This window comes from Manacus vitellinus, unplaced genomic scaffold, assembly GCF_001715985.3.
Source record: "Manacus vitellinus isolate BGI_N305 unplaced genomic scaffold, ASM171598v3 scaffold_0_pilon, whole genome shotgun sequence".
In the NCBI taxonomy this organism is placed as follows: domain Eukaryota; kingdom Metazoa; phylum Chordata; class Aves; order Passeriformes; family Pipridae; genus Manacus; species Manacus vitellinus.
The window spans coordinates 56961580-56989106 of record NW_021938789.1 but is presented as its reverse complement, the minus strand read 5'-3'; the positions used below and the strand labels follow the sequence as shown (position 1 = coordinate 56989106).

At 37.4% G+C, this 27527-nt stretch overlaps 1 protein-coding gene across 1 annotated transcript in view; it reads left to right on the top strand.

Moving 5' to 3' along the window:
- The window catches only part of MGAT4D (MGAT4 family member D), a 36137-nt gene extending 10407 nt beyond the window's left edge, over positions 1-25730 (top strand). The window contains exons 3-15 of the mRNA XM_029961423.1: positions 2508-2648; positions 4439-4572; positions 6667-6713; positions 9196-9309; positions 10588-10663; positions 15697-15808; positions 16527-16657; positions 19814-19921; positions 20786-20979; positions 22248-22326; positions 22438-22516; positions 24319-24431; positions 24969-25730. Coding sequence (XP_029817283.1) covers positions 2508-2648; positions 4439-4572; positions 6667-6713; positions 9196-9309; positions 10588-10663; positions 15697-15808; positions 16527-16657; positions 19814-19921; positions 20786-20979; positions 22248-22326; positions 22438-22516; positions 24319-24431; positions 24969-24995 — 1355 coding nt within the window. The 3' untranslated portion in view covers positions 24996-25730. The remainder of the gene's footprint in view (positions 1-2507; positions 2649-4438; positions 4573-6666; positions 6714-9195; positions 9310-10587; positions 10664-15696; positions 15809-16526; positions 16658-19813; positions 19922-20785; positions 20980-22247; positions 22327-22437; positions 22517-24318; positions 24432-24968) is intronic.
- Positions 25731-27527: the final 1797 nt, after the last annotated feature.

The window sequence follows — 27527 nt, the reverse complement described above, 5'->3', positions numbered from 1 at the left end:
TTTTACTGTGCCAGTACACCCTCATAAAAAGAGGGCTGTGTTCTGACCTGGAAGGCAGGTACACCTCCTCAAGTGTTCCACACTTTCCAGGTGGAGTGACTTTCTGAAGGGCTAGGCACCAAGGTGATGTGTGGGTGTGCAGTCTCATGTCAGCAGGCAGATCACATCTGTGTTTGCTGAACCCAGGAGTTGGGAAGCCTCATGAGGACTTGCTGGCTAGATACAGAACAAGAGTGTCCCTGCTAGAATTCATCTTGCAAGCAGTTGGTTAATAATCAGAAGGAAAATGTGAATGCTTGTAAGGGTTGCCAGTTAAAACTTTTATTTGGGGGGAGGAGGGTAGGGCATGTCTCTGCCCCTTTTTTTTGTGGCTTTTTTTTTGGGAGGGTGCTTTTTGGGGTTTTGGGGAATTTTTTTGAGGGACAGCAACATGCAATTAAGTTTAGTGATGCGGTTTCTTCCCATTGTTTAACTTCTTAGTTACCTTGCCTTACAGGCTGTTGTACATCTCCATCTATATGCACACTGTAGTTGCATACAATAGATTGACAGTTTGATCCCATCCCCTAAAATAAGTGATGTAGTTGTGTGTGATCTGCCTTCCTCCCAAATTCAGATTGAAAGACCTGCTAGAAGACCTACTTCCCTGGGGAGAGAAAGGAAACTAGAATAGGCATCTCTCTGCTGGAGGCATTTCACAGTACACCCCAACTTCAGAAAGAGTCTGGGTGATACTGAAAACTGCCATCTAAACATCCTTATTTTCATTGAGTACAGTAGGCTGGTAATCAGATTAAAATAGGGAATTAACCAGGATTTTTACAGGGGAAGAAGGAACAAAGGTGCATTTCTTCTTTGTGTGGTCAGATTTGTTTCTTATCCTGTTATTCCCTGCCAGTTTTTGTCTGTTTATTCAATGTTAATTCAGTGGGACTGTTCAGATGTGCATAAACAAACAGCTGAGTGTTGGCAGGATTGTGGCCTTACAAGCTTTAGAATAGAGCCACGTTGGCAGCCACCAGTAGCCCCACATACAGTTATTGCCTAAAGCACACAATAGCAATAGAGAAGACCTCAAGTTCCCCTTCCCTCTTCATTCACACTGGGGCCAGCTGAATATCAGAAAGTATTAAAGCTGTCAGTTCACAGGATTTAAAGCAGAAATTTCTTAAAATCACTGAATAATTTCCCTTTTGTTTTTACTTGCCCTTCTGCTTCTCGTTCCAGCCAAGTTTTATTGTACAACAAAAATGGAAATGTTTCTATGTAGCAAAACTCCTGTATATTTAATGGTAAAACAGAGTGGGAGGAGTTGTGGGTCTCTCTTTCATACACAAATGTCTGGGCGTTATATATACATATAACCACACACACACACACACATATATATATATATATATATATGGTTGTTTGGGGTTTTTATAAGCTGTTTTTTCTAGGGCCAGGAATCTCTGAGTTCTAATTTTCAGTGGGAATACTTCTTGGAAGTTGAAAAACTTAAAATATTGCCCATTCAATAAGGCTCTGTCTTTGTTGATCTAAGCTGAGTGAATAAGGCTGATGATGGTTGTTTGTGAGACTTGTACGTCACTTTGAAAGGTGGTAAATTTTGGGAATTATTTATAAGCTGTTTTTTCTAGGGCCGGGAATCTCTGAGTCCTAATTTTCAGTGGGAATACTTCTTGGAAGTTGAAAAACTTAAAATATTGCCCATTCAGTAAGGCTCTGTCTTTGTTGATCTAAGCTGAGTGAATAAGGCTGATGGTGGTTGTTTGTGAGACTTGTATGTCACTTTGAAAGGTGGTAAATTTTGGGAATTATCTTAGATGCAATTTTTTTAAGGAAAAGTAACTTTCCATCCAAGTCAATAGACCTTCTATTGCTTTCATCTTTATTTTAAACCGGTAAAGAAAAAAGATTTCTCTTACCTACTACAGTCTTTGGTTTCTTGAATACTTTCTGAAGGCCTTTATATGGCTTCTTTTTGCCATAGGACTTTTCGTAACCTGAGAACTTCTGTTTGAGCCTTGAGAACCACCATGTGTTATATTTTAGGGAAAGCATTTAAGTTTATTATGTAATTAAGAAAGTTATTTATCAGAATCTGTGTTTCTTTTCATTTAAAAAATTGCTTGACAACTATGTAAAAAACCCCAAACCAGTTTTTTTTTACTGCTGCTTTTAAAATCACTGCTTCTTGTGTTGTAAGGTGGCTCAGTCCTGCAAGAGTTTAATTGTAGGAAAATGTGGACTTAGTTCCCAGGATGTTCAAGCTTGGAGTTCTGCAGCATCACCTGGGTGGGAGGAAATTGTGCTGGGCAATTCTCAGTTTAATATAGTGTAATATATATGACATATAATTGCTTCTGAGGAATAGTTCTGATTTAATAACCTTGCTTGTGGTAATCTGCCAGTGCTCAGTCGAGCAAAACAGTTGAAAAAAAAAAAAGGCTTCACTGCTGACTTTTTATTTTATCTATATCTGTGGATTTGTTGTTTTTTTTAAGATGACATGAAGTTGAAAATAGCAAACCTCCCAAGAAAACTCCCCATGCATCTCACAAACATGCACTACTATCTACCTCACCTTCGAGAATATGAAGATGGAATTTTCCCAGATGTTATTTTTGGGCAACAGAGAACAGGAGGTGGGAAATTTGGTTTGGCTTATATTTTCTATATGTTTGTATTTTATATTAAATTCTAGCAATGAAGCATACTCAAAAGTTTGGAGTGGGTTTTCTCCTTTAACTTAACAATGTGGCCAAGCTGATTTAATTTTAATGGAGATTGCAAAAGTACTCATCCCTATTTAAAATCTTTACCTCAGAGTATTCTGAAAAGCTTTTCAAATATCAAGAAAAACAGTCATAACTGAAAAACAATATTATTTTTTGTTTTAATCATATGTTCTTATGGCTAAGATGCATTAGCTGACATTTTTCACCCGCAAAATTAGTATGAATGAGGAAGCCAAGGTGAAATTATAATGCAGTCAGTTTACCAGTGAGAGATACAAGTGGAAAGGTGATGTGATAATTTAAAGGATGTTAATATATCTTCAGTGTAATTTTTCATCCACATGAGAAATCAGCTGACACCTGCAGAAATCATAATGAATTTCAGTGACCTATAATACAAGTTATAAAGTTACATCTTCTCTTAACTGTCATGTGACAGGTAAAAGGAGTATTCAAAAGCAGTAACCAAAGAAGGAACTAGTCAACCATTTTGCTGAGTTTTGTATTTTCTTTAAATTTTGATTTTTCTCTAGGGTGATTTTATATAAAGAAACACTTGGCAGCACTTTTGATTTAACTAAAAAACTCCAAACCCTTGGCCATGCCCATGACAATGGATAACTTTCTACAGACTTCTCATTAGTAGGTGTACAACAATTAGCTGTATCAGTGTGATCCTGTGTTGTAGTTCTCACTGGAGTGCCCATAGATCAGTGTCACTAATAAAAGAATGCTCCATGTTTAATTTTTTTTTTTATTATTTGTGCATGAAAATCACAATAGCAAGACTGCAGTTTAATAAGGACAGGTTGACCTTCAGTGGGTAAAACCCCAGTGGTTTAGCAGGATATATGCTGGGAAGGAACACTGGAACTTAGGCCTTTTTGAGCTGACACTAGCATGGATATTGAAGTCTGGAGCAAGTCACTAGTTGCACCTACTCCATTCTTCTGAAATCTGCTGCTTTCTTACCAGCCTCCTCAGATTTAGGTGAATAGAAATCATCTGCAAGGACTGAGATTCCATTGGTTTACTGAGCTGTGTTTGGCCACTGATTTAGGTAATGCCCATATGTATCCTGCAGATGCATCCTGCTTACAGTCTAATGATGTAATACAGCAGAGGTTTGGTACTAGTGCAACCTTTGCCAGAGACAATTTCATCGCCTTTGTTTTAAATAACAATAATATCTAAGTTTCTTTCTTCTTATTACTGATTCTATGGAAACCATTGATGCATATCAGTCAAGCTGCTCAGCAAGATGTTTGAATTTGATTCCTTCTGAGATACATACACAGCGTTCACTTCCTGTGAGAGCCTGTTCACTAGAACAGTTCTGGTTTAATCCTTACTGCTTAGATCTCCAAAGCAAAAGGAACCACTTATTTTGCAATACTCACTTTTAAAACTCAGTAGCAGGCACCTATGTGTTTCCAGAGGTAGTAGTGTCCCCAAGTTCCAAAATGTTGACACTCTACACAGTGTAGGGCTGGTGCTTATAACATAGACACGTGGGTGTCTAACCTAAACTTAGCTGGAGGTGTCTCTCCTTCCAAGTAGTAAAGCAAATGCTGTCACAGTGCTAAGGGAATACTAACTGTCACCAAATGTCATGGTCACATCAAAATTAAAATGTAATTTCCCTTTCCTTTTACTTGACTTAAAATTACGTGACTTGAGGCCTTCTCTCTTTGCAGTCTCACTGGTGATGGGTATTCCTACTGTGAAAAGGGAAAAGAAAAATTACCTGATTAGTACACTGCATTCCCTGCTGCATGGACTTTCTGAAGAGCAAGAGAAGGACTGTGTAATAATCATCTTTGTAGCAGAGGTAAGTTTGCAAGGAAAGGTGCAGTATGCTGATAGAAAGACAATATGGAGATTTATGTCTTAGTGTAATAATGTAGGAAAGGCTGCAAAATAATGTTACCTGGGCCTTTGGGAGGGATTTCTTCAGGCCTGGGGGAGATGGTGAGCAGCTGGTGCCTTAATGTTCATATGTGGAAAAAACCCTGTTACTCAGAGGATCGAAGGGTAAAAAGTCACATTACATTTACAGAAACAGTTGTTGAGTCAGATTTTTCAATAAAACCATATGAACTCATTATTTATCTCTGAAAGTGAGGTATTCTGCTTTCAGAATGAAATGTAAATCCTCCACTGAAGAGTTCCACAGAACTTGAAGAAAGGAAACTTAATCAGTCTAAAAAATGCTCAGATTATTTATCTTCTAGTTTGATACCATATATCTTGCAAAGGTCATGTTAGAGCCTTCTGCATGCATTTTGACATATTATGTGCCAAAGAAGACTGTTCAGAGACTTGATCAGTTCCATGTTTGGGAAAGTAAACGGGACCCAAAGTAAAATATTAGAGCTAAATGCTTTTTTTTTCTTGTTCCAACATGTCTTGATCATATTAGCAAAAAAGCTACAGAAGGGAATTAGCTAGTCATAGATTCTTGCAGGTTATTCAGACTTTGTATTTTTAATTCATGTTTCTTTATCCTTTCATGAACAACATTAAATTCATACATGTATTCATTAACAGTTACGGTTTGCTTTTTTTTTAGTTCAATCACCACTTTTGCAGCTGTAATACTGTCAAACAGAACATAGTTCACTTTAGTAAGTTATGTCATGACTTCCACTTTTCTGTTTTGATCACAGTGGTATGTATATAGGATGAATTTTACTAGCTGTAGTTCCCCTTGAGCGTAGTTTTCAGGAGCTGAACTTAATTTGCAGTTGGTATTTCCCAGTGAAGAGCTCTGGCAATGATGAGCTTTGCCAAGCTGCCATTCAGATAAATGTTTTATTACAGGGCTTCAGAGGGTTCTGTGAGTTTTTGAGGGTTAACTTCTGAACAGTGGAGAGTCCTAATGTGACACTTTAAACAAACAGCAGGTCTGGTTGTAGTAACATAGTCCACATCAGCCAATTTAGGATTAAACTGCCATTGTAGGAATTATTCTCCCTTTTATCCCATCCCCAAAGTCACATTCTCGCAGCTTCCATTTTTCAGCCATGCAGTAAATTGGAGCAGCTTGATTGTGCTGATATGAGAGGTGATAAGAACATCTGTTATGAGAGTAGGGCAGGTGAATCTACACCTTCCTTTTTCTCCAAATGTCTCAAAAGTTCGAGTTAAATGTTTATATCATGGGTTAAGTGGCAGTAACCTATTGACTGAAAGTGAGTTGTAAGTTCTGGGTATTTTTTTTTCTTATTGCAGCTCTTTGCTTACCATTTCACCTTGGTTTTACTTATTGTGTATTTAAAAAAAAAAATCTGAACTGCTAAGACATATTGTGTTGCTTTGGAAGTCACATCCATAAAACTTTGCACTCTTTAATGTAGTTAGCAGATGTATTTTGCACACCGAAACTGTTGCCTTTATGAAACAGCAGTAATGAATAAGTATGTCCTCAAAATTTCTAAAGAGCCCTAAGTTTGTTATATTAGGAAGAAACTAACTAAAATTTTAAGTACTGCTAGCTTTAGAATATTTTGCTTAGGTGATTTTTCTCATCATCAGGCCTCGTTTGTGATTTTTGGATGATTAACCTGAAGCAGCTCTTTTTACTGACACTTCTATGACTGTGCTTTTCTGGCATAATTGAAAGCTGCAGAACAGAATTTATGCAGAAAATGGCCTGGCCTCCTGCAAGAACAGTGAAAAACAAAGTGCAGAAACCACAGCTGGAGATGGTTCACTTTTGCATTCAAGTACATTGAAAGTTCAATTGGTTTGAAAAGCCCATAATGTCCTTTAGTAGAAATTCTACTGTAACATACCGTGTTTGTTTGGAAGGAAAAGAAATAGAGAATAAAAATGAAGTGTTTGCGTATAAATATTCCCTACAAAAGGTTGTTTAATACAAAAATAGGTGACTTGAAATGAAATGCACCCTTCTTTTCTTTAGGTGAATACAGACTATGTTAAGAGTGTTGCAGAAAGTGTTAAAACCAGGTAAGTCCTATAGAATGTAACACCCAAGAGCAAGTGAGTTTTTTTGAAAGAAAAATTATTGAAAAAATTAGAGCATTTCAGCTGAAATGGAACTGCTAAATAATGAGGCAAAGGTTCACTCTTGGTATGTGTGCCATAACACGCTGTGAAACAAAAACTTCAGAACAGAAGGATGTATATCAGTTTATTTTCCATTTTTTATTTCATAAATGTGCTTTAACTAACCAGCTTAAATCTCTGATAAGTATTTACTTGAGCCCAGGTCTTTTCCCCATGAAATTAATGATGCAATTCACACACCTGAGGCTACATACATTAGATCCCCACTGACTACACAAGCCTGCAATGTATTCTGATGTCTGTCATAGAATCATAGAATCATTTAGGTTGGAAAAGACCTGTAAGATCAGTTGAGTTCAATCATTAGCCCAGCACTGCCACCACTAAACTATGTCCACAAGGGCCACATCTACATGTTTTCCAGGTGTCTTTGTTTCCTTGTTTGACTACTTTTTTTTTGGGCAGCAAATGGATTACCTCTATAATCTTTAATACTATTATATGATGGGTAACATGAGATGGGTATTCTTTGCCATGCCAAATTAATGTAAGAGCTATGAAATGAAAGCTTGGTTCCCACTGCAGTTCTGCTTGCTCTTATCTTCCCTCCCCATAAATGTTTACAGCATTGTGCGTGTTAAAAACTGCAGAGCTACTTCAGAGGAACTACTAAATTAAAAAGTTTGGGGGAAAAAAATACACTCATTAGTAGATTTTTGTCCTTAAAAGTGCTGCTTTTAAGAAATAGTATGGTGTAGCTATCAGTCACAAAACAGATAAGGCTAAAGGCCCTGAAGGGCAGTGGACTGAAAGAAGAAAGAGTTGAAATCTGCACTGTGCTGCAGTACTGGTGTTGCTGGCTTCTTTGATGCACAAGCTTATTGGTGAATTGGTTACTCTGACAGAACCCCTCTTTGGCCAATATTTGAAGTGAAACAACCTTTCCCCTCCTTTGAAATGCCCACAAGAGAGTTCTCAATCTTTGTATTAATATTTTATTAGAATTATAGAATCATTTAGGTTGGAAGAGACTTTTAAAATTGAGTCCAGCCATTAACCCAGCATTGCCAGACCCACTGCTAAACCACGTCCCCAAGTGCCACATCTACACGTCTTTTAAATACCTCCAGGGATGGTGACTCAACTACTTCCCTGGGCAGCATGTTCCAATGCTTGATAACCCTTTTGGTGAAGAAATTTTTCCTAAGACCCAATCTAAATCTGCCCTGGTGCAACTTGAGGCCATTTCTTCTTGTCCTGTTACTTGTGAAAAGAGATGGACACCTATGCAAAACAACCAACAAATAATAAAAAAAAATTGAACAAGATCCCTGGAGGAGTTGCCCTTTTTCTTCGCTTTTGAGGCTTTTCTGCACATCCTGCTGCACTCCAGGGTTTCCCACACTGCATTTAAGGTGTAGGTTTCCACCAGAAGACTCCTGTTGGTTAAGTAATAGCCATTGCTTCCTGCCTCCAGAGGGTTTATCTCAGCTGGGAATACTGCAGCAAGGACAAGGGTAAGAGGCATTTCTCCTCAGCACTGTTGAGCACTGCTAAGGTACAATACTTAGAGCAGTTTGAGCACTTAGATAATTTTTTTTATTTCTTCATGGCTTTTGAAAAAATTATTGCAGTGTAAATGCTTTGCCAGAGTTACACAGTAAGAGGTTTTTTTTTCCATAATGCTTTTACTCTGATGTGCCTAATTTTTAGTGTTGTTTTTTTTCATTAATCATAGGAAATGTGAAACTCAGTTCTGAAAGCTCTTTATTTCAGTGATCCTTTACTTTGTTGCATTGGAGCTTGTTTGTTGGGTTTGGTTTTGGGGTTTTTCTGTGATTTTTTGGTGTGTTATTTTTTTTTTTCCGGGAAGAGAGGGAGATTTGACTTCCAGGCTTGACTCTCAAAGTAGATTACACATTTTTTCAATGACTTTTTAAAGGGAAAATTTAATCCTTGGAGCAGAGACTAGACCCCAACCAAACCCCTGCTCTGGACAGCATAATTCTGGCTAGGATGTGGAATTGTAATTGGAGCAAGGGTAAGGAAACTTGGAGCTCTCACACAAGGGGGAACAGTTGTGTGTCGTTCTGAACAGTGGATTTAGTCATGAGTTACTGCTGCATTTTGGCAATTATCTCAGGATTGTTAGTAAGCATCTATAGATGCAGGAGGGGCAAGATTTTTGAGACACACTTCTCTCCAGTGTTTTCTGAGACTTTGAGTTACTGACCTGTCTGTTCTGATGGTGGTCAAAGACCACTTCTTGGTTCCAAATTTGCAGTCTATGTGACTTAGTTTCTTTGCTGGAGTTGTGAATTCCACTTGTGTGGGAGCAGACCTAATTCTGGGGAGCTTCTGTCTATGGTTGCCCTCAGAAGTCTTTTTGAGGAATGGAGTCTCACAAAGATTCTTCTCACAGCTTTCCCAGAGAAATCCAGTCTGGAGTCCTAGAGGTCATTTCTCCTCCTGCTTCTTATTATCCAGATCTTTCCAACCTGAAAAAAACATTTGGGGATTCTGAGGACAGAGTAAGGTAAGATGGCTGTATAATACCCAAGAACTTTTGCTATGAGTAAAAAATGAAAAATTCTGCAAAAGTCAGTGTGGTTGAGCTGATAATGCTTTTCTCTTTCAGAGCTAATGGATCTCAACTGTAACTTTAAAAAAAAATTGTTACACAAGCAGATCTTGAGAAAAGCTATGCTGCACCTCAGCTTCAGGGTGAAAGCCAAGGCTTCTCCTTTGGGTCTTGACTCTGGGCATCCCATGGGTTTTAAACCAGATGGATAATGCCAAAAGGCATTATCTGAGCATAAAGGAAACAAAACAGAAAAGTCTTTCATGTGATGCATATGGGAGAGGCTCTGTGAACACACAAAGGAAACCCCATGTGGCCCCTTAGCTAACTACTGGCAGCTACTGTGGGTTTAGTTAGTGACCTAACTTTTGGTGATCACAGACATTTTATCTACTGTTAATGCATCCTAACTGGTGATTTCATTCACTCATGTGCCCCAAATTCACTGAGACAGAGATTATAACCTAAAAATCCCATTGATTTGTTGGAAGAAAGTAATTTTCTTTCAATCAACAATAAATAATTTGTCAGAAGCCACTGCAACAAAGCAGCAAGAGACCTGCAGTACTGAGAATTTAGGTTGGAGGAAATCAGCAAGTGTATGTATGCTTGTGTTTTGGCTTTATAGATAAATCTTATGTGTTTCAGAGCATAAACAAGTTTAAATACTTAACTTTCAGATATGATTAAAATCAGATACACTTTTATGTTATTTGAATACTGATAAATTACTCTCTAGTCTTTCAGCATAGATTATCAAACATCAACTTTGTCCTCTCGTAAAATGACAGACTGTCCAAAGTCTCTGTTTATATTTAAAACGGAAAATTAAGTTTATCAACCTGCTTTTGTGCTGTTCATAAGTAAAAGCACTTTGGTTTTAATTTTAGAATAATCCATATGTGTTTACTGTTCATAATATAAGGAGTAGAATCATTTAAGTCAACTGACATGAATAAACTTGTTAGACATTTTGTTTCAGGCTCCATTGATGGAGATAAAAATTTTTTGCTTAGTTAATGTTAACATTTATGGGAAAGTTAAATTATATATAAATGTTTACAGATTGTAGAGGAATGTTTTTTTTTCACTTAACTATGGGTTAGAATACTCAACCTTACAATTTCGCTGTAGAGGAAAAAAAACCTGCAGAGCATAAGAAATGCTTTTATTAGAAATAACTCTTGCAACCCCCCCCCGAAAAACTTATCAGAATTTGCTGCTTATGTTTAGGTGGAGAACTAAACAGAATTTGGATTATAGCTTTTTAATGCTGTATGCCCAACCTAAGGGAACATTGTATTTACAGGTATGTCTATATTATCATTAAATAGCTGCAATGCATCTGTACTGATTATTAGGTTTGGCAATTTCAATTTTTGTTAAAAGCCTCAATAAAACCAGAAGCCTGTTGTAATTTTCTCTATATTTTACCTGTGCTCTTTACAAGCATCTGCGTATTTCTGTGTTTATATTCATCTTGTGGCCAGGTACTATTTGATTAAATCCATCTGTACCTTCTTGTCGTTTGTGAGGTTTAATAGCAAGGTAATTGAAGCATGAAGCCCTTATTTGATTAGGTTAAGGAAGTCAGAGTTTAATGTCTCTTAGTGCAGCAAGGCAAAATTGTGGTGGTAGGTCCAGGTTGTAGCCCAGATCCCAACAAACCGGAATCTCTCTGATAGGGAAACACACTAGTATAGCAATACTGAAGTTAAACTACATGTTGGTACAGATTCTAATTTCTGCAGAAGACTTAGTCTTAGACTTTTAAGATCTGCATGCATTCAGGCTGAGCTTTAGCCATCATTCTAAATTTTCCTAATTTGCACTCCATAAAGATCATAATCACCACCAGAGATTCCAAAATTTATCAGAGCTGTTCAATAATGGAAGAGATCCATAAAATTTTCACATAGCTCATTAGTGTCAAGAAAGCTCAGAAGAGGGTTTTGCTTGGTTCTTAGTTTTCCTGGGTCTTCTCCTGCTCCAGACACTGTATCACATAAGGATTCCTGGAAGCAGAAGAAGAGAGGACTGCAGGAGCAGGCATCTCGTGTGGTTCTTGTCAGGATTTAAACACAAACATGTTTGAGCTGGGCTACCTAAGAGTCCATGCTGTGTTCTAGAATGTGGCATAGATGCTCAGAAGGCAGGAGGAAAAGAAAAATGTTGTGTTTTGAACAGTTCAGGTTTAGCGGAAAAGGAAGTATTTTCCTGTGGCTTTTGTATATTCTTAAGAACAGTACCCAAGTTTACTAAGTGTAGACTAGAGCATTAAGGTATAGGAAACCCAGTGAAGTGAAATGTTAAGATGCTGCCAGGTATTTGATGTCCTTTCCTGTTACACAGGTCCACAAGCATTCATGTTTGCATGGCAATGACTTACTTATGTATTTGTATTTTTACAGAGATTTGAGAACATGAATTTTCTTATCTGAGACTGTATATAACGACTGTATAAGTTATATTGAACTGTTTTATTTAGAGCAAAGCCTGGGTTCTGATGGTTGTGAGGGAGTTATGCCTACATTCAGAATTTTCTTTAAAAGAAACTATACTTTCCTCATACCATTCCTACTATATCTACTTCTTCATTTTTATGTCCACCCTGCAGTTGCTTCTGTAGCACTGATGCTGTTCTGTCCCAAAAATACTTTGTAGAGTACAGCTGAAAAGAATGAACACTTGCTGCCATAAAATCAGGATGATCTCCCTCTATTTGGAAGTCTTGTATTAAAGGAAAGCAGATAACTTAAAAATACTTTTCCTTAGCCTGCTACAAAGATTTACTTCAGTAGTCTTAAGCAAAACTTTCACTAGCTTAGATTTTATTTATTGTTTTGTCAAGAATGATATAGTTTGGATGACTGGTATTAACTCCAAAATTTCGAAAGAAGATAAGCATACATGATTAGTCTTGATGTCTACAGTTATGTTATGAGTCAGGCAAGATCTTTGCCAAATAAACACTCATTCTGGGATACTGCTGAACCAGGATTTAGGCAATGTGAAGTCCATTGAAGCTAACAGGGTTACACTGTGGATGAACCTTACCTACTGGTCAAACATAGTATTTGAAAGAAACAGAATAAATCTTGTCCTTTTTACTTGAAGCATCTCTTCTACTTTTCCTTTTTTTTTTTTTTCTTTAACCTGAACCACCCACTGCTCATTTCAGTTGTTTTGTTTGGTTGGTTCGTTTTTGTTTGGTTGGGGCTTTTTTTTTGTTTGGTTGGGTGGAGTTTTTTTGCTGGTTTTTGTTGGGTTTTTTTGTTTGGTTTTCTCTTTTTTTTTTTTTTTTTTTTTTTTTTTTGAGGGGGGATGGTTTTTGTGGTTTTCTGTTAGGGGTTTTTTGGTCTTTTATTTGGCGGGGGGAGGGTGTTGGGGTTTTTTGGTGACATTTTCTTTATCAATAAAACCTGGGAGAACTTTGAAGTCCTTGTTCCCACCTTCTCTATACCTCCTGGCATCCACCAGAGCCCCTTGAGGCACTTGTAATAATGGGATCATAACATAGCTATAAAAGCAGGTATTCCAGTCCCAGCCTAGTAGTGAAGACATGCATTTGTTCTTTTTGTCCCTGTAGACTTAGCTCATTCTAAAGCAATCAAACATTTAAAATCAGAAAGAAACACAAATACAGCAGTTTTTGGGAATTGTTTTCTATTAGCACTGAGAGGAAGCAAAAATAAAACATTAAATAAGTCTTTTAGTTTCTTCAGTTAAGATCTGTTATAAAGTTCTAATCTAATTAACTGAACTACTGCTGTGCTTTTTTTTATCACCACATGTGGAGGCTGGGGAAGCTTTGTGTATTTATAAATAACATATATATTATTTATATACCATTACTTCAGTTTCTCAAGCGTATTTCTCTAATGTATTTAAGGCCTGAGGAATGACTCAGTGAGTTTGTTAGTAGTCTTTACATGGATTTTTTTCTTCCCCTGACTAGACTCTAGGTCAAGCCTGTTATTTGGCAGAGCTCCTAAAAGGAGCTTCACAATCTCTACATAGTCATTGTCAGTGTTTCAAAAATATAAAAATACCTTAATATAACTTAGAAAGGGAGACACTTTCCTGTCTGATGCCTACACTTCCATTGAATGCTTCCACTTTTTTTGTTACTACTTCATTGTTACTTCTCTTAGCGTAAGAAAAACAAATGGAAACCCATTTATTGTCTATCATCTTGAAAATTTTCATAGCCTTCCTATAGTGCATGTGTCTCTTTTCATCCAGAAGTACTGATGAGTGAAAGGAAATTAGCTGCCATCATGTGTTTTGCTGACCTTCTCATGGCAATGGGGCAAATGAACTAGACAGTTCATATCCTAAACCTCCTGATCCAGCTGTGTGCCCCTACATAACCTTTTTGGGTAGAGAAGAGCGTATGAAAAACAAGTGGCTGTAAGCTGAAGGCGGAAAAATTCAAATTAGGATTTGGATAAAAAGTATTAAGCATTCAGGATAATTACACGTATCACATAGTGAAAAAGAACTGACACTGAAATACCTGAGCAATGGCAGATGTTCTCCAAGAAGATGTGCTTTAGTTGAACACAAATTACAGGGCTCAGTGCAGGGTTATATAAAAAACTCAGTGGCCTGTGCTATGCAGGATATCAAACTACATTCTCTAATACTCACTGCCTGCTTCAGGAAAGCCCATTTCAGACTTATCACTTTGCAAAACTACTTTCAGTTCATAACCACATTCACAGCCTCTGTATTTTTAATTTTTACTGCTCTTGTACGCTTTCTCATGGTGTTTCTTGATATGGTGGTCTCCCTAGGTTTTTGAGATACTCCTTACTGGTTTTGATCCTTTTTTGGTGCCCCTCAATTTCTCTTTAAGGGTTCTCTAACCTTGCTCTTTATCCCTTTACATCTAGCTCCTCTAAGCTCATTTGATTTTATGGAAGATTTCTTGTAAGTTGACATTTTGGAGTTTTTTTTGTTGTTGTTCTCTTCTGCATAGCTGTCAACTCAATCCCCCCACCTCAGAATCCATTAAGAAGCATTCATCTTGATCATCTTGATCAGTTTGTCTCCATCTATCTATTTTTTTGGTATCTTACTATCAGCAAAAGCTGACAGGGTCAAATCTTGTCTTTTCTAACCTCATTCTACATCCTCCCAGCTTCACTGTTGACAACACATTTCTTTCCAGCCAGCCCTAGACTTGTAGTGGTGGCTAAATTCAACCAAAAGCTGTGGGCCTGCTCTCTCAAGCTCTTGATGATGACTGTGCTGAGTCAGTTGAAGACACAAAACCAGCAGGAAATTGTGCCTTTTTTTTTTTTTTTACCCTCATAGCATTCATTTTCTAGCTATTTATCTTCCTGAAGCAGATTCTACCACCACCAGACATGTATCAGGGCCAGTGAAAGTACAGCAATTAGATCAGATTACTGTATGATTACACTACACCCCAACAATATTTTCCTGAAGACTCAGCCTCCTCTTCTTGTGTTTTCACACCCATACTGAATTCAAACTGTGAATTGCTTGCTCCTTAATTACTTCTCAAATACATTTATTTCCTTTGTGTCATTGCCTCCAAGCTCCTTATTTGGATTCGCTATCCTTGGCATTTTAGTATCAGGAACAGCTTCTGTTTTTTCAGGTGCCCCATTCTTCTCTGAAAGCCAGGCAAAAATGCAGCCAAGGCCTTTCCCATTTCCTTCATGGATGTCATCTCCTTTCCAAGTACCCTTTAGCTGGCTCCACTGCTGTATTCTCCCTCAGCCTTTATAACACTTCAAAAGCTCTGTGTATTCCTGTCCTTCAGTGTGATTCACGCAGCACATGCCTTCTTTCATTACCAGAATTCCCTGGGACAATTTGCTTTCCACAGGCATCTCAGTAATCATCCACAGTTCTTCTCAGTCACCTTTTATGAATGACAAAGTCTGCCCAGGCTACCAGAGCCCTTAATCATCTGCATTTGGCACGTCTCTTCTCAAACAGTTTGCTCCTGTTGCCTATCAATGCTTATACAACTTAAGTAACAAACCGTTCATTGTTGTCTTCCCTAACTTCTTATCTTTTTGTTTAATATTTTCTTTTAAGTGAAATCTCTTTAAGGTAGGAAGTCCCCCTTTCTCAAAAAAGGGACAAGCACCCATGGTTGTTACGGTCACTCCTGTAGATAAATATTTAATGAATGATACTAAAACAGATATATATGTAGAAGTTAAATAGCAATCCACTGTAGTTTGGCAAAGTTTCAGTACACACAGTACAGCTGTCAACATTTGCATGTGGCAACATCACCACCCCCTCTGCAAACAACAAAATCACTGCCTTTTTTTTCTTTTTTTCCATTCTCTTCAGCTGGAAGACGATATTATAGCCAAACCTGATTATATTGCAAGTATAAAAAGCTTTGCTGCTCAACAGTCCCAAGACTGGATGGTTCTTGAGTTTTCACAGCTTGGGTTTATTGGTAAGTATCGATCTTAACAGGGTCAACAGGATTTGGAGCTGTGTAGGTCAAAAAGGTCTCACTCAGAATTACACTTCAAAGCATGGAAGGACTCATGTATCAAAACCTCCCTGGTTCTTCAAGGAAGGTCCCACTGAAAGTCTTTTACTTTTCGTGCTCTTTAAAACTGTCTTTTTAATACAGAATCTCCTCAGCATAGGATCCAAATTTCGGTTCCCATAAAAAGGAAATTGTTCCATCCCAGGGCACTGTGTGCCCCTGTAATGTGTAGTCTTCAAGAATCAAGCAATGTTTTTTCATATCTGTGTCTTAATTTGAAGATATTCAGTATAATATTGCCATTGAAATGGCCTGTCTGGTATTTTTACGAACTATTCAGGCTCCATTTCATCTGACACTCTGCTACAGGTGACTGGCAGGTTTGTGTTTGGAAATAGGATATAATTACACACATTATTAGTCAACTGGTTGACTGTGTAAGAATATCTCCAGGCATGGGATGGACATCTTTGCAAAATCCCAAAGAGCTGGAGGATCAACAGCTCTCCGAAGCTGGAGTCTATGTGAAATTTTCACTAAATATCAGAATTATGTTCGTGTGTTTAAGGCTGGTGATACTTAAATATTTATTTAAATAAATTACCTTTAAACGTAAAGCTGGTGATTTTTGCATAGCAATGAAAATATCTGAACATGCAACATTTTGTCTTGCTTTCAGGAAAATTGTTTAAATCAGAAGACTTGCCACTCATAGTGGAATTTTTTCTCATGTTTTATAAAGATAAGCCCGTGGACTGGCTTATAGACCACCTGCTCTGGGTAAAAGTATGCAATCCAGAAAAGGATGCAGTAAGTATGACTATGAGTTTGTGAACATAGGTAATATTCAAACAGTCTCAGTGACAAAGTAATTTATTTTCAGTAAGAAGAATATAAATCTCTCAAACCTGACATACTTTGGAATTAGTGGGGAAAACTGTACTGTGCTGTGGATCTGCACAGAGTGGCGCAGTGTTTGAGCCCATTGGGCCATAAAGGGAGGTCTGACTCTCAGAAATTCACATTTTTGCACCAGAATTGTTTTGCTGCCTCTATCAGCTCAGAACACAGACAGCACGAGCTCACATCTGCCTGCAGCTGGTCACGTAGGCAACCCTGCAGCATGAAAGAAAAATATTAATATGTAAACCTATGGGTTTCTTGTAACCTTCTGCTGACCTTCTAATATGAAAGTCAGTAGAACATACAATGTTACCACCACAGTTGTTCTGAAATTTGCCTATCAATTCCTTTCTTTCAGGAAGCAGAATTTAAGTGTTTTGCTTTAAATCTTTTACTACCTGGGAAAAAAATTGACTGTTTTCCTGGAGAAAAAAAAAAAAGAGCAGGAAAACATGTAGGTTGAAGGAACTAAATGATGCTTTTTACTGAAAATGAAAGGAACAGTTGTGTTGTGCCATTTCTAGCACTATGGGTGAACCTAATGATATGTTAAGTATTTCTTTATGCCATTTTGCATTCTTTCTCTCACTAGTCTTTGGTGCTGGTCACTACTCATAGTCTTCTTGTATAACAGGCTGTGCCATGGAGGACTGACCAGAGTTTCTGCTCCTCCTTGGTTTTTAAGGTTCAGGAGTTTTAATGAGTGTAGCCAGTCCCTACTGCAGGCATTTACACGTGTTACTTTTGTGTTGATAAGGAAGCAAGTCGAGACAGATAGCAGTTGTGCAGAGCAGGAGATTAAGGGGAGCGGAACATCGCCGGCTCATGTCCAGCCTCTCACCCACCAGCACCCCCAAGTCCTTCTCAGCAGGGCTGCTCTCAAACTGTTCATTTCCCAGCCTGTGTCGATATCAGGGGTTGCCCTGACCCACATGCAGCACCTTGCACTTGGTCTTACTAAACCCCAGGAGATTCCCAGTGGCCCACTTGTCCAGCTTGTCCATGTTTTCAGCCTCGACTGACTATTAACATATCAAGGTTCAACTTCATCCGCTCACCAAATTGAAAAAGATGATTTGTGATAAGCAGGGCCACCAGCTCTCTGCACAATTTAGAAAATTCATCATGTTTACCTCCTGTGAATCATCATCCACCTCTGGGCTCCCCAGTACAGAGCAGGTGCAGAGGAGGCCACAAAAATTATCAGAGGCTGAAGTACCTCTCCTATGGAAACAGGCTGAGAGAGTCAGGGCTGCCCTGCCTGAAGAAGAGGAGGCTCCAGGGGAGACCTTACAGCACCTTCCAGTACTTAAAGGGGGATTCTAAGTAAAAGAGAGAAGTGTTTTTACAAGGGCCTGTTGTGACAGGACAAGGGGCAATGGTCTTAAACTGAAAGAGGGTATGGTTAGATGGGATATAAGGGAAACATGTTTTATGGTGAAGGTGGTGAGTCACTGGTACAGGTTGCCCAGAGAAGCAGTGGATGCCAGATCCAGTGTTCCTGGCCAGGCTAGATGGGGCTCTGAGCAACCTGGTGTGGTGGAAAGTGTCCCTGCCCATGTCAGGGGTGTCAGAACGAGATGATTTTTAACCATCCCTTTCAACCCAAACCGTTCTGTGGTCCTGTGATCACGTGCAGTTGGGACTAGCAACTTTCAAGGGTGGAAGGCCTGACTCAACGAGGAACCTTATCTCAGCTTCTGCAGAAATGACCACACCATCTCTGTGCTACTGATTATTCTCAGCTGTTGCTCTTTTAGTGGTGCTGCCATAGCACAAAAGGAGACGTGCTAGGGACTACGTTATTATAAGGGATGAACTGCAAACCCTGTCAGTAGAAAGATCACAAATTTATTTTCTTATAATGATTTTTTTTCTCTAGCAAAAGTATAGCGTGCTTTTCAAAGAAACAGCTGCCAATAAACCAATTTGCACTTGTTGCTTTTTTGCAGTGTTTTGCTGAACATCTGCTGGACAAACATAAAAATACTTCGTTCTTGCTTTCCGGGTGCTTTTGAATTTTCAATTCTGTGGAAATTACAAATCCCCCATGAGTTTTGATGTTTAAGCCAGCTGAGTGAAGACTTTATCAGTTTTAGCTTTAGAAGTCATTGATATAGTTTATGTAACTTTTTTTTTTTTAATAGAACTGAAAGCTCTTGATTGAAGAGGTAAACACATTATCCTCTCAAATTTTAAGGTATGAGACCTGGGATACAGAGAAATTAAATGATCTTCCAAACTCACTCCATTCTATGGCAGAAACAAGAGTAGAACCCAGGGAGTCTCATTTTAGCTCTTTGCTCTGTTCCATGCTATTATGCTTCATGGTCTCATTAATTATTGTGGCATGTTCGCTTCATTGCATCGAACTATGATGCTCTGTAGATACTGAGAAAAAATTGCATTTAAAGGAGTAGTTTGCAATCATTAAAAAATCAAGAAACTCAGAAATTAGTACCAATTACAGTTATTTAACTCCCTGGTATACGTATTGTCACAAGTGTAGTAAACTGGAAAATTGTGTTTGAAATACAGTATTTAAGGGATTTATCTAATTATATGATAAAAGATCCATGACTTATAGTACATTATAAGCCTTTCAAACATAGCAGAAAGAGCCAAAATTATAAAGATTGAAGTATAACCAGAATATATCTCAAGAAGGTTAGTTTTGGTCGAAATGGTTTAATTAGAATGATATGGCAAAGCTAAGAGTTGAAATCAAATTTACCAGAAATAGGTAAAAAAATCAATTGATTTCAGATTTGAGGTCCATTTTTGTCACTCTGAGATGTGATCCATGGTATACAGTGCAGAAATCCCTGAATTACCGGTAGTTCAGCCTTCAAATCTATATAACACCATAAGTGGAATTATGAGTTTTGGTCTAGAAACAGTGTATTTGATATAAAGTGATGGTTAATTTAAGGATTACTCATTTAAATAGTGATAAAAAACCTGAACCCATACCCTCAAGTACATAGTGAAATTGCCTTATGGAACTTAGTTTGTCTCTCCTTGGTTTAAATAATCCTTTGCTCCCTTTTACTTTCTTTCCAGGCACACTGTGAACAGGAAAAGTCAAAGTTCCGTATCCGTGCTAAGCCATCGCTCTTTCAGCATATGGGAATTCATTCATCATTGGCTGGGAAGATACAGAATTTGAAAGTAAGAGTAACAAATGAGTGCCATATTGCTAAATTACACGCTTGTGTTCTGATTTGTTTCTCAAATCAGTTTCTAGAATCACATATTTAGCATTGGATGGCATTTCCATATTCAATTATGTTGGTTTACAGATTTGGTGGAAAATATTCATCTGGCACCTAAACTGCAGCTGGGGCACGCTGCTTCTGCACAAACATTTTTGAATCTCTAACATGAACAATTGCACCAGTCACAGCAGCGTTTCATGGCCTGTAGGAACCCTCTTCCCAACAAAAGGTTACATGTGCTCTGCTCCACACAAACACAGACAGCTGCGATGGTTTGTTTTGGCTGAGCAGTTCACATTCCCAATATGAAGGACTATTAAGAAGGTGTACTGGTAGGACAGGAGTGTGCCTAATGTGATGACCATAGATTTTTAGGGAGAGTTCGGAGGGCAAACCACATATCTGATAAGGACAAGAACAATGGTGCACCAGGCTTCGGGGATCTCCTGGTGGTGCCACTTAGACTGGTCACAAGATCATTTGAATTTCTCTATTTGATCAGACTAGAGATTCATGTAACCTTTAGCAGAGACCAGTATCACATGTCCTGGCAGTAGACAACTATGAGATAGCCTACTGTGGAGAAGTTTATTTTTAAATCTTGGTAACTAAGGAGTAATCAGTACAGCTCTGTCTACAAACTGTAATGCTGAGTCCCAGTGATTGCACTGAAATATTATATATTTATTAAAAACATATTGTATATCTTTTCACACTGAGTTAATTATTTTCTGGAATAGCTTCCTATAGCTATTCCAGATATCAGTGCACTTTTTTTCATTGCGTGAGTGAAATTAAATTTCTTTATATCCAACAGGATAAAGATTTTGGAAAAAATGTGCTGCATAAAGCACATAAGAATCCACCTGCAGAAGTGGATACAAGCCTAAGAATATACCAGCAATATACCTTGGAAAAAATTTACAAAGGAGAAGACTGTTTTTGGGCTTCAGCTCCAGTGGCAGGTGACTACATCAGGTTCACCTTTTTAAATCCACTTAAAGTTGAAAAGTAAGTATTACGTGATATGGAATACAGAAACCTACATATATCCAGTTTGGAAGTTATTGAGTCTGTTCAAAATCAGTGCTCAACTGCTTGCATAAACCTTGTTACTGACAAAAATCTTTTATTTGCTACTTATCTGCTCTTCTTCTTGAACTCCCCTCCTGAAAAACATTTCTTCCTTGGTAATTGGAGACCTTCGTAATTTTTTTCTTTTTATTTTGTTTCTTCATATAAATATTTTACACTCTCTGGTGATAATTCTCAAAGGATTTTGTGTTTCAGTAATGAATTTCAACAATAGAGTTTATGAAAACTTTATTTGTGTAGTTGCCAACAGAAAGGCTGTTTGCATGATGTCAGGTCTGTATCTCCACCTAGTGAGCTGCACTAAATGACAGTTGTTACAATAAACACTGGTGTTCTGTGATCAGTGGTTAATTAACTGGTTTATGCTTTAGAAAACTTGGGTATGTATTTTTACATTTTCCTGTTACTGGGAAGCTGTACTGCATGAAGCTAACTCACATATAGTATTGTCTAATGGCTCGTCCCAACCCCATCACAATGCTAACCTGTGAAAATGTATTGTTAGTCCTATAATATTTGGTGGTCTTAGGCCTTGAATGTTTGGTACAAGAGGAGAGAGGTTGATGCTTTAAATTTTCTTAGTTCTTTTTGGATCTAAAACCCTAAGAAATCTAGTGCCAGAAATTTCAAACCAAACAAGGATTTTTATTTTTAACTCTTACAGGTATTTTCACTTGGATTTTTATTTTGTCAGTGCTCTGGCTCATTGTCTAGGAAGGAAATTATTTAGAAGCATCTGAATTGATCGGTATTGATTAAAAAAAGGGGGATTCTTCTGGCATGCAGTGTATGGTTTAGTGGAAACAGGAGTTTTTGCTGCCATTTGCCTTCCAGAAACCCATCTCACCTCGGTCTTAAAATGATAGGAACAGATCAGAGGGCAGATCTTCCCTAGCCATTTAAATCTGGGAAGTTAATTAATTTGGAACTTGAGCACTGGAAAGGGGAGACACTTGCACTCCTGGTTCCTGAGACAAATGGTTTAAATGTTTGTTCTGTTTAAAATAAAAAGCCTCTACTATAGTTTGGTCACAGATGTTAAAGTTCCAATGCATATTTCACTATAGCCCACAACTATTTAAAGAAAAAGTATCTGAAACATTCCTTCAAAACTGGAAAGAATTACTTCCCTAGAACTTTTCTAAAATATAAAATACCTGGAAATAATATACCTTTATCATCAGGTACTTCTTCAGAAGTGGAAACATGGAGCACCCTGGTGATAAACTGTTTAACACTACCGTGGAAGTGTTGCCAGCTGATGTAAGTCTCTCATTTCCAACTGTATTTCATTTTAAGAATGATGTTCAGCATAAAATGTCATAACCTAGAAAACATTTCTGAAAGTTTTATTGTTTCCTTTTTTTTTTACAGGAAATGCAGAGAAAAGAACTGGTTGATACTGGAAATAAATTTAACTACCCAGCAACCAAAGATGGATATTTAAAAATAGGTAATTTTTTATTGTCACTGCAAAATCAGAAATTCTGTTCTTACATAAAAAAATGGTACTGCTTGAGAGTATTTCATTACCTCTTTAATAAATTCAACATTCCAAGGTGGATTAGTAAGGAAGAGAAACCCTTGGCACTGCTGTGTAGTGTAGTGTATGGTGTTTGACCAATGACTATCCAATTTGGTTTAAATAAGAACCCTACCAGCAGCAGCAGCAAAAGCCAACACATCTAATTAGAAGAAAAAACTAATTACAGTCCCTGCAAGGTCTTAATAGGATGGATTGGGTTTGTGTGACAAGGTTTTGGTAGTGGGAGGCCTACAGTGGTGGCTTCTGTGAGAAGGAGAAGGCTCCAGGATAAACCCTTCACTGGCCAAGGCCAAGTCCATCAGCGATGGGAGTAGCACCTCTGGGGTAACATATTTAAGAAGGGGGAAAAAAACCCTGCGTGACAGCAATTGGAGCTGGGAAGAGGAGTCTGAATATATGAGAGAAATAACTCTGAAGGCACTAAAGTCAGTGCAGAAGGCTGGGGAGGATGCCATGCTGACTCCCCTGGGGAGGATGCCATGCTGACTCCCCTGGGGAGGAAGGAGGAGCAGAGACAACACAGGACAAACTGACCACAACCCCCATTCTCTGTCCTCCTGCACCCCAGGGGGCAAGGAGGTAGAGAAAATCAAGAGTAAAGTTTAGCCCAAAAGGGCAGGGGTGGGGGAAGGTATTTTCAAAATTTGGTTTTATTTCTCATTACTCTACTCTGATATGATTGGTAATAAATTAATTTTTTTCCCAAGTCAAGTCTGCTTTGCCCAGGTCCAGCCAGGATCAACCCACCCCACTTGGTTTGGCTTTTGCAGCCATAGATGAAGACAAAAATCATGATTATGACAGCATTAACTTGTGTTCTAACCTGAAATGAAGCACGATACAATGCACCTTCTCCCTTTTTGCCCCCACCCTGCTTGCCCTTCTTCCTTTCTCAGGGTGGTGAGCGACTTCTCTTAAACAAACTGCAGACTCTCCACATGCTTGCCAAGGCCTGGTTTCTACAATTACCTCAACTAAAACACCACTGTGTGAACAAAAATGGTCTGTTAGGAGATCTGATTTGCTTGCCACTTCTGTGCCTTCTAACACTTAATTACTCTTTTCTCCCACTGAACCAGTTTCATCTCTCCAACACTTAGTATGCTTTGACTTCTCTCCCACCTACTCATGGCTGCTTTGCTCTAATTAGAGATGCAAACCAAGATGCTGTCAGCTCACAGTTGCACGTGCAAGTTTATAGGAATGAATATCATATATGGGATGAGTGTTTTTCATTTATCTGCAGGGATTTTATGCCAGTTTAACAAGGTTATTTAAAAAGCGCTGAACTATTGAAGGAATGTGTCACAACTGCTCCATGATTACCAGCACATCTTTTTACAGACAGTAATACTTCTCAGAAAAACTGTTCTAGATGATTTAAAATGACCATGTGTGCCACATGTATATGGTTACTACTAGCATATGCAAATTCATTTAACATTTGTAGCTATAGGTTGTTTTCTTGTATTCTTTTCCAGCTCCTAGTTGCTGTAACTGAAGGAATGAATCCTTCTTGCTTAGAGCTTTATTTTTCAGTTGTTGTTGTTTGACTTTTTCCAAAAGATTTTTTTTCTAAATGTTTTATTTAATTATATGTGGATGTAATTTATAGATTGTAAAATTTAGGGCTTTCACATAAGTTTGCTTGGAAATATACATCATTCTAATATATGTTTGCATGGATTTTGTTCTATTTTTTTATTTAGGAGCTTTTGAAAATGGAATTGCAGAAGGCAGCATCAATCAGTCAATAGGAAGAATAAAGGCCATTCGTTTATCGATCAGTTCTGATTCCCCAGTCTGGGCAATACTTAGTGAGGTAAGAATGTTAATAAAAGCACTTTTATTATTCATTGTTAAATGAGTTTTGGTTGTTCCAATCATATAGTATTGATAATCATGACTTCTGTTTAATTTTAAATTAATTTTGTGTGGGGAAACTCACAAAAGTGGAGAATTATATTAATTATTCAGGGGAGAAGTTAAATTTATGTCACAGAAAGTGCTGGAAATGCTTAAATGGGATGATTCTCCAGTTTTGTAGTGCTGCAAGTGTAGTTGCTAGGATTTGGGTCTTGATTAAAAAAGCTTTTTTCAGTCACCATCTTGTATATTAATTATATTATGTCATTATATTATGTAATTTTCAGATGAGCATGTGATTTTTTAATTCTTCAAGTTTTTCCCAAGTGTTTGAATATCAGTGAGCCCATAAATAGAAAATACTCAGCAGAAGTCACTGAAGAGAATTACTACAGCCTTAAAATCTAGCCATAGCTGGAAGAAGGGAAAAGCTAATGTCTTAGGAAATGTTTCTGCAGATTTTAGAAAATAATAAGATTTTGATTTTTTTCAGGTACTTATCAAGACATCTGAAAACTGAAAAAAAAAAATTTTTGATGTGTTGCTTGTTACAGACTGTTTGAAAACAAGGCTGACAGCAACAAAAAAAGAACTGGGTAAAAAAACCAGTTCCAAACCCGTGTCATTCTTAATACTGTCTATTATGAAAGAGTTGAGATAACTCTTATGTCTTTATAGAAGAAGGTATAAAGAACCCAATTATGTTTGTAATTTCTGTAAAATGTTGTTGAGTAAGGTGTCATCTGTAAAAATCTCACTTTAGCTTGGCAACATTCAACATATATAGTTATAAAAAATTGATAAGGCATTGCAGGCTGTCTCAGGGACTAAAACATAAATGTATAACAAATTTCATCAGATGTAAAAATATGGACATTTTTTGAAAATATTAGGAACACTGTGTTCAACTCCACTAAAAACACTGCTCAGTTTTGTAGGGAAAGGAGAACTGAAGGAAAAGATGTCAATATTCATTGCAAGTATTCAAAGAAGTCCACAGGAACTGTTTAACGTTATGAAAATGGATCTGAAACTTAACATAAGTGTGTTTCAGTCTTAATGTAGCATAAGTTATGTTTAATATTTTTTAAATGAAAAGTGCCTCCAAGTTACCATTTGAATAATTTTATACTTAAACAGATATTGTTTGGAAGATTGTAAAACTTTTTGATGAATTGTGTATTGAATTAACTACAGGAAATAATAAGGGTATTATGTGTAACTATATTTTTGTAAAAAGAAAATCTATTTAAATAAAATTTTGGATCGTATTGTTTGATAATCACTGTGTAGTCATATTTAAATCCTGGTCACAAGTCAAAATTCGATAAAAATTTGAAAACAGCAATCTCATTTGACATATTTCTAGGAAATTACAAACCACCTTGGGCATCTACCTGTAAACAGGCAGAATTTCAGTATCACATCCTGAGCACTTGAAGGAAGACAGTGCCTTCATTCCCCTGCACAGGCATTGCATCCTAACAGCAGGAAATTAATTGCAATGTACAGCTCTGCATCAATTTGTATTGAATGGGTTACATTAATGTAATATTGTATTCTTAATGCAAGAGTGTTTTTCATTTAGAATGAGTTGAAATCAATTGTCTTACATTAAAAGAGTTAAGAAGAGGTTTGGTTTTTTTTAAAAGACCACCTCTAAAAATGTCTTGATAACATTGCTTGCAGGTTTATAATTTATTTTTTTAATATTATTTATTTAGACTATTATTTACAGGATTCTTTATGTACTGTGGTGCTATATATATGTGTGTGTAGATGTATATACATACATATATGTACATGTATTTCTTGGACCAAATATTGCAGCCTTCATTATGTTAAGAGTTTAATGCCAGTTAAGAATCAATGCAATCATCCAACATCCTTAGAAATACACTGAGCGACACCTTTATCCATCAGCCCTTACAGTGGAAACATAAAATCTTATTTTGCCGTTGCTTTCACTGCAGCAGACTCACAAGCTGGGAGTAGTGTCTGCATTCAGGGTGCCTTACACTGATTTGTTACAAGGCAGTGTCACTGTCAGTATGAAATTTTAGGGTGATTATTAAATCAGTGAAAACACGGAAAATACTAAGGCAATAGGTTTTGCTACCAAAACCTCTTATTTTCACAGTGAAATGAGATTTCACTCTAACTCATGAGGCATAATTTCAAAAAGGTCATCAGAATACCTGAAATTATGTTAGGAAGTGATTGGACTTTTACAAAATATTGTTTAAATGTAATTTTTCATCCTGTGCTGCCTGCTTTGTGCTTCATTCATTGTTTCTGGTTTTACACCTTTTACATAGCCATTGCAATCACAGAATACACTTCCCATCCCTCTGATGTAAATGAGGTTTTAGTTGACATTGTACATAATGAATGCTTGCACGTGAACCTTTAAAGTAAAATTTTGCTTAATCCTGATCCTTCCCTGTGCTTTGGGGAGCGCAGAGGTTTCTTGCACAGTCTGCCAAACCACAGCCAGATTAAAGGCTGCCAAGAGGAAGCTTTGATTCAGGTAATGGATCCAGGGAATTAAGGATCTTTCCCTAACTTTACAGGTGACTGGTTTTGAAGTCTAGGCATTGTGATTGCGACTTATAAAACCAAAGGCAATAAATGAGAAAAACAACTCTGAAAGGAGTTTCAGATTCCGTATTGGATCACCAGGCTCCTTCAGTAGGAAATTGCAATTCAGTACTTTCATGTGGTTTAAAACATAGTCTCAAAAATATTGACCACCTTGAGCTCATTGTACATATACCCAACCAGGTTAAATGCCTGTGTGGGAAGAAAGCTTATTCAATACTAATATGGATATTTAATAATATTTGAATAATTGTGTATTAATATATACTATTAATATAATATTACTGTTTAATAATATCAATATTGAACAAGCTTATTCAATGTTAATAATGGTTTATTTAACCCATGATTTTCACTGGAGCACACAATTTCTCTGCGTGGCGTGCCTCAGTTCTTCTCTTAAATCTTTTGAAGTACTTTTGAAAGGGGGCACACTGACATTCGTCTTCTT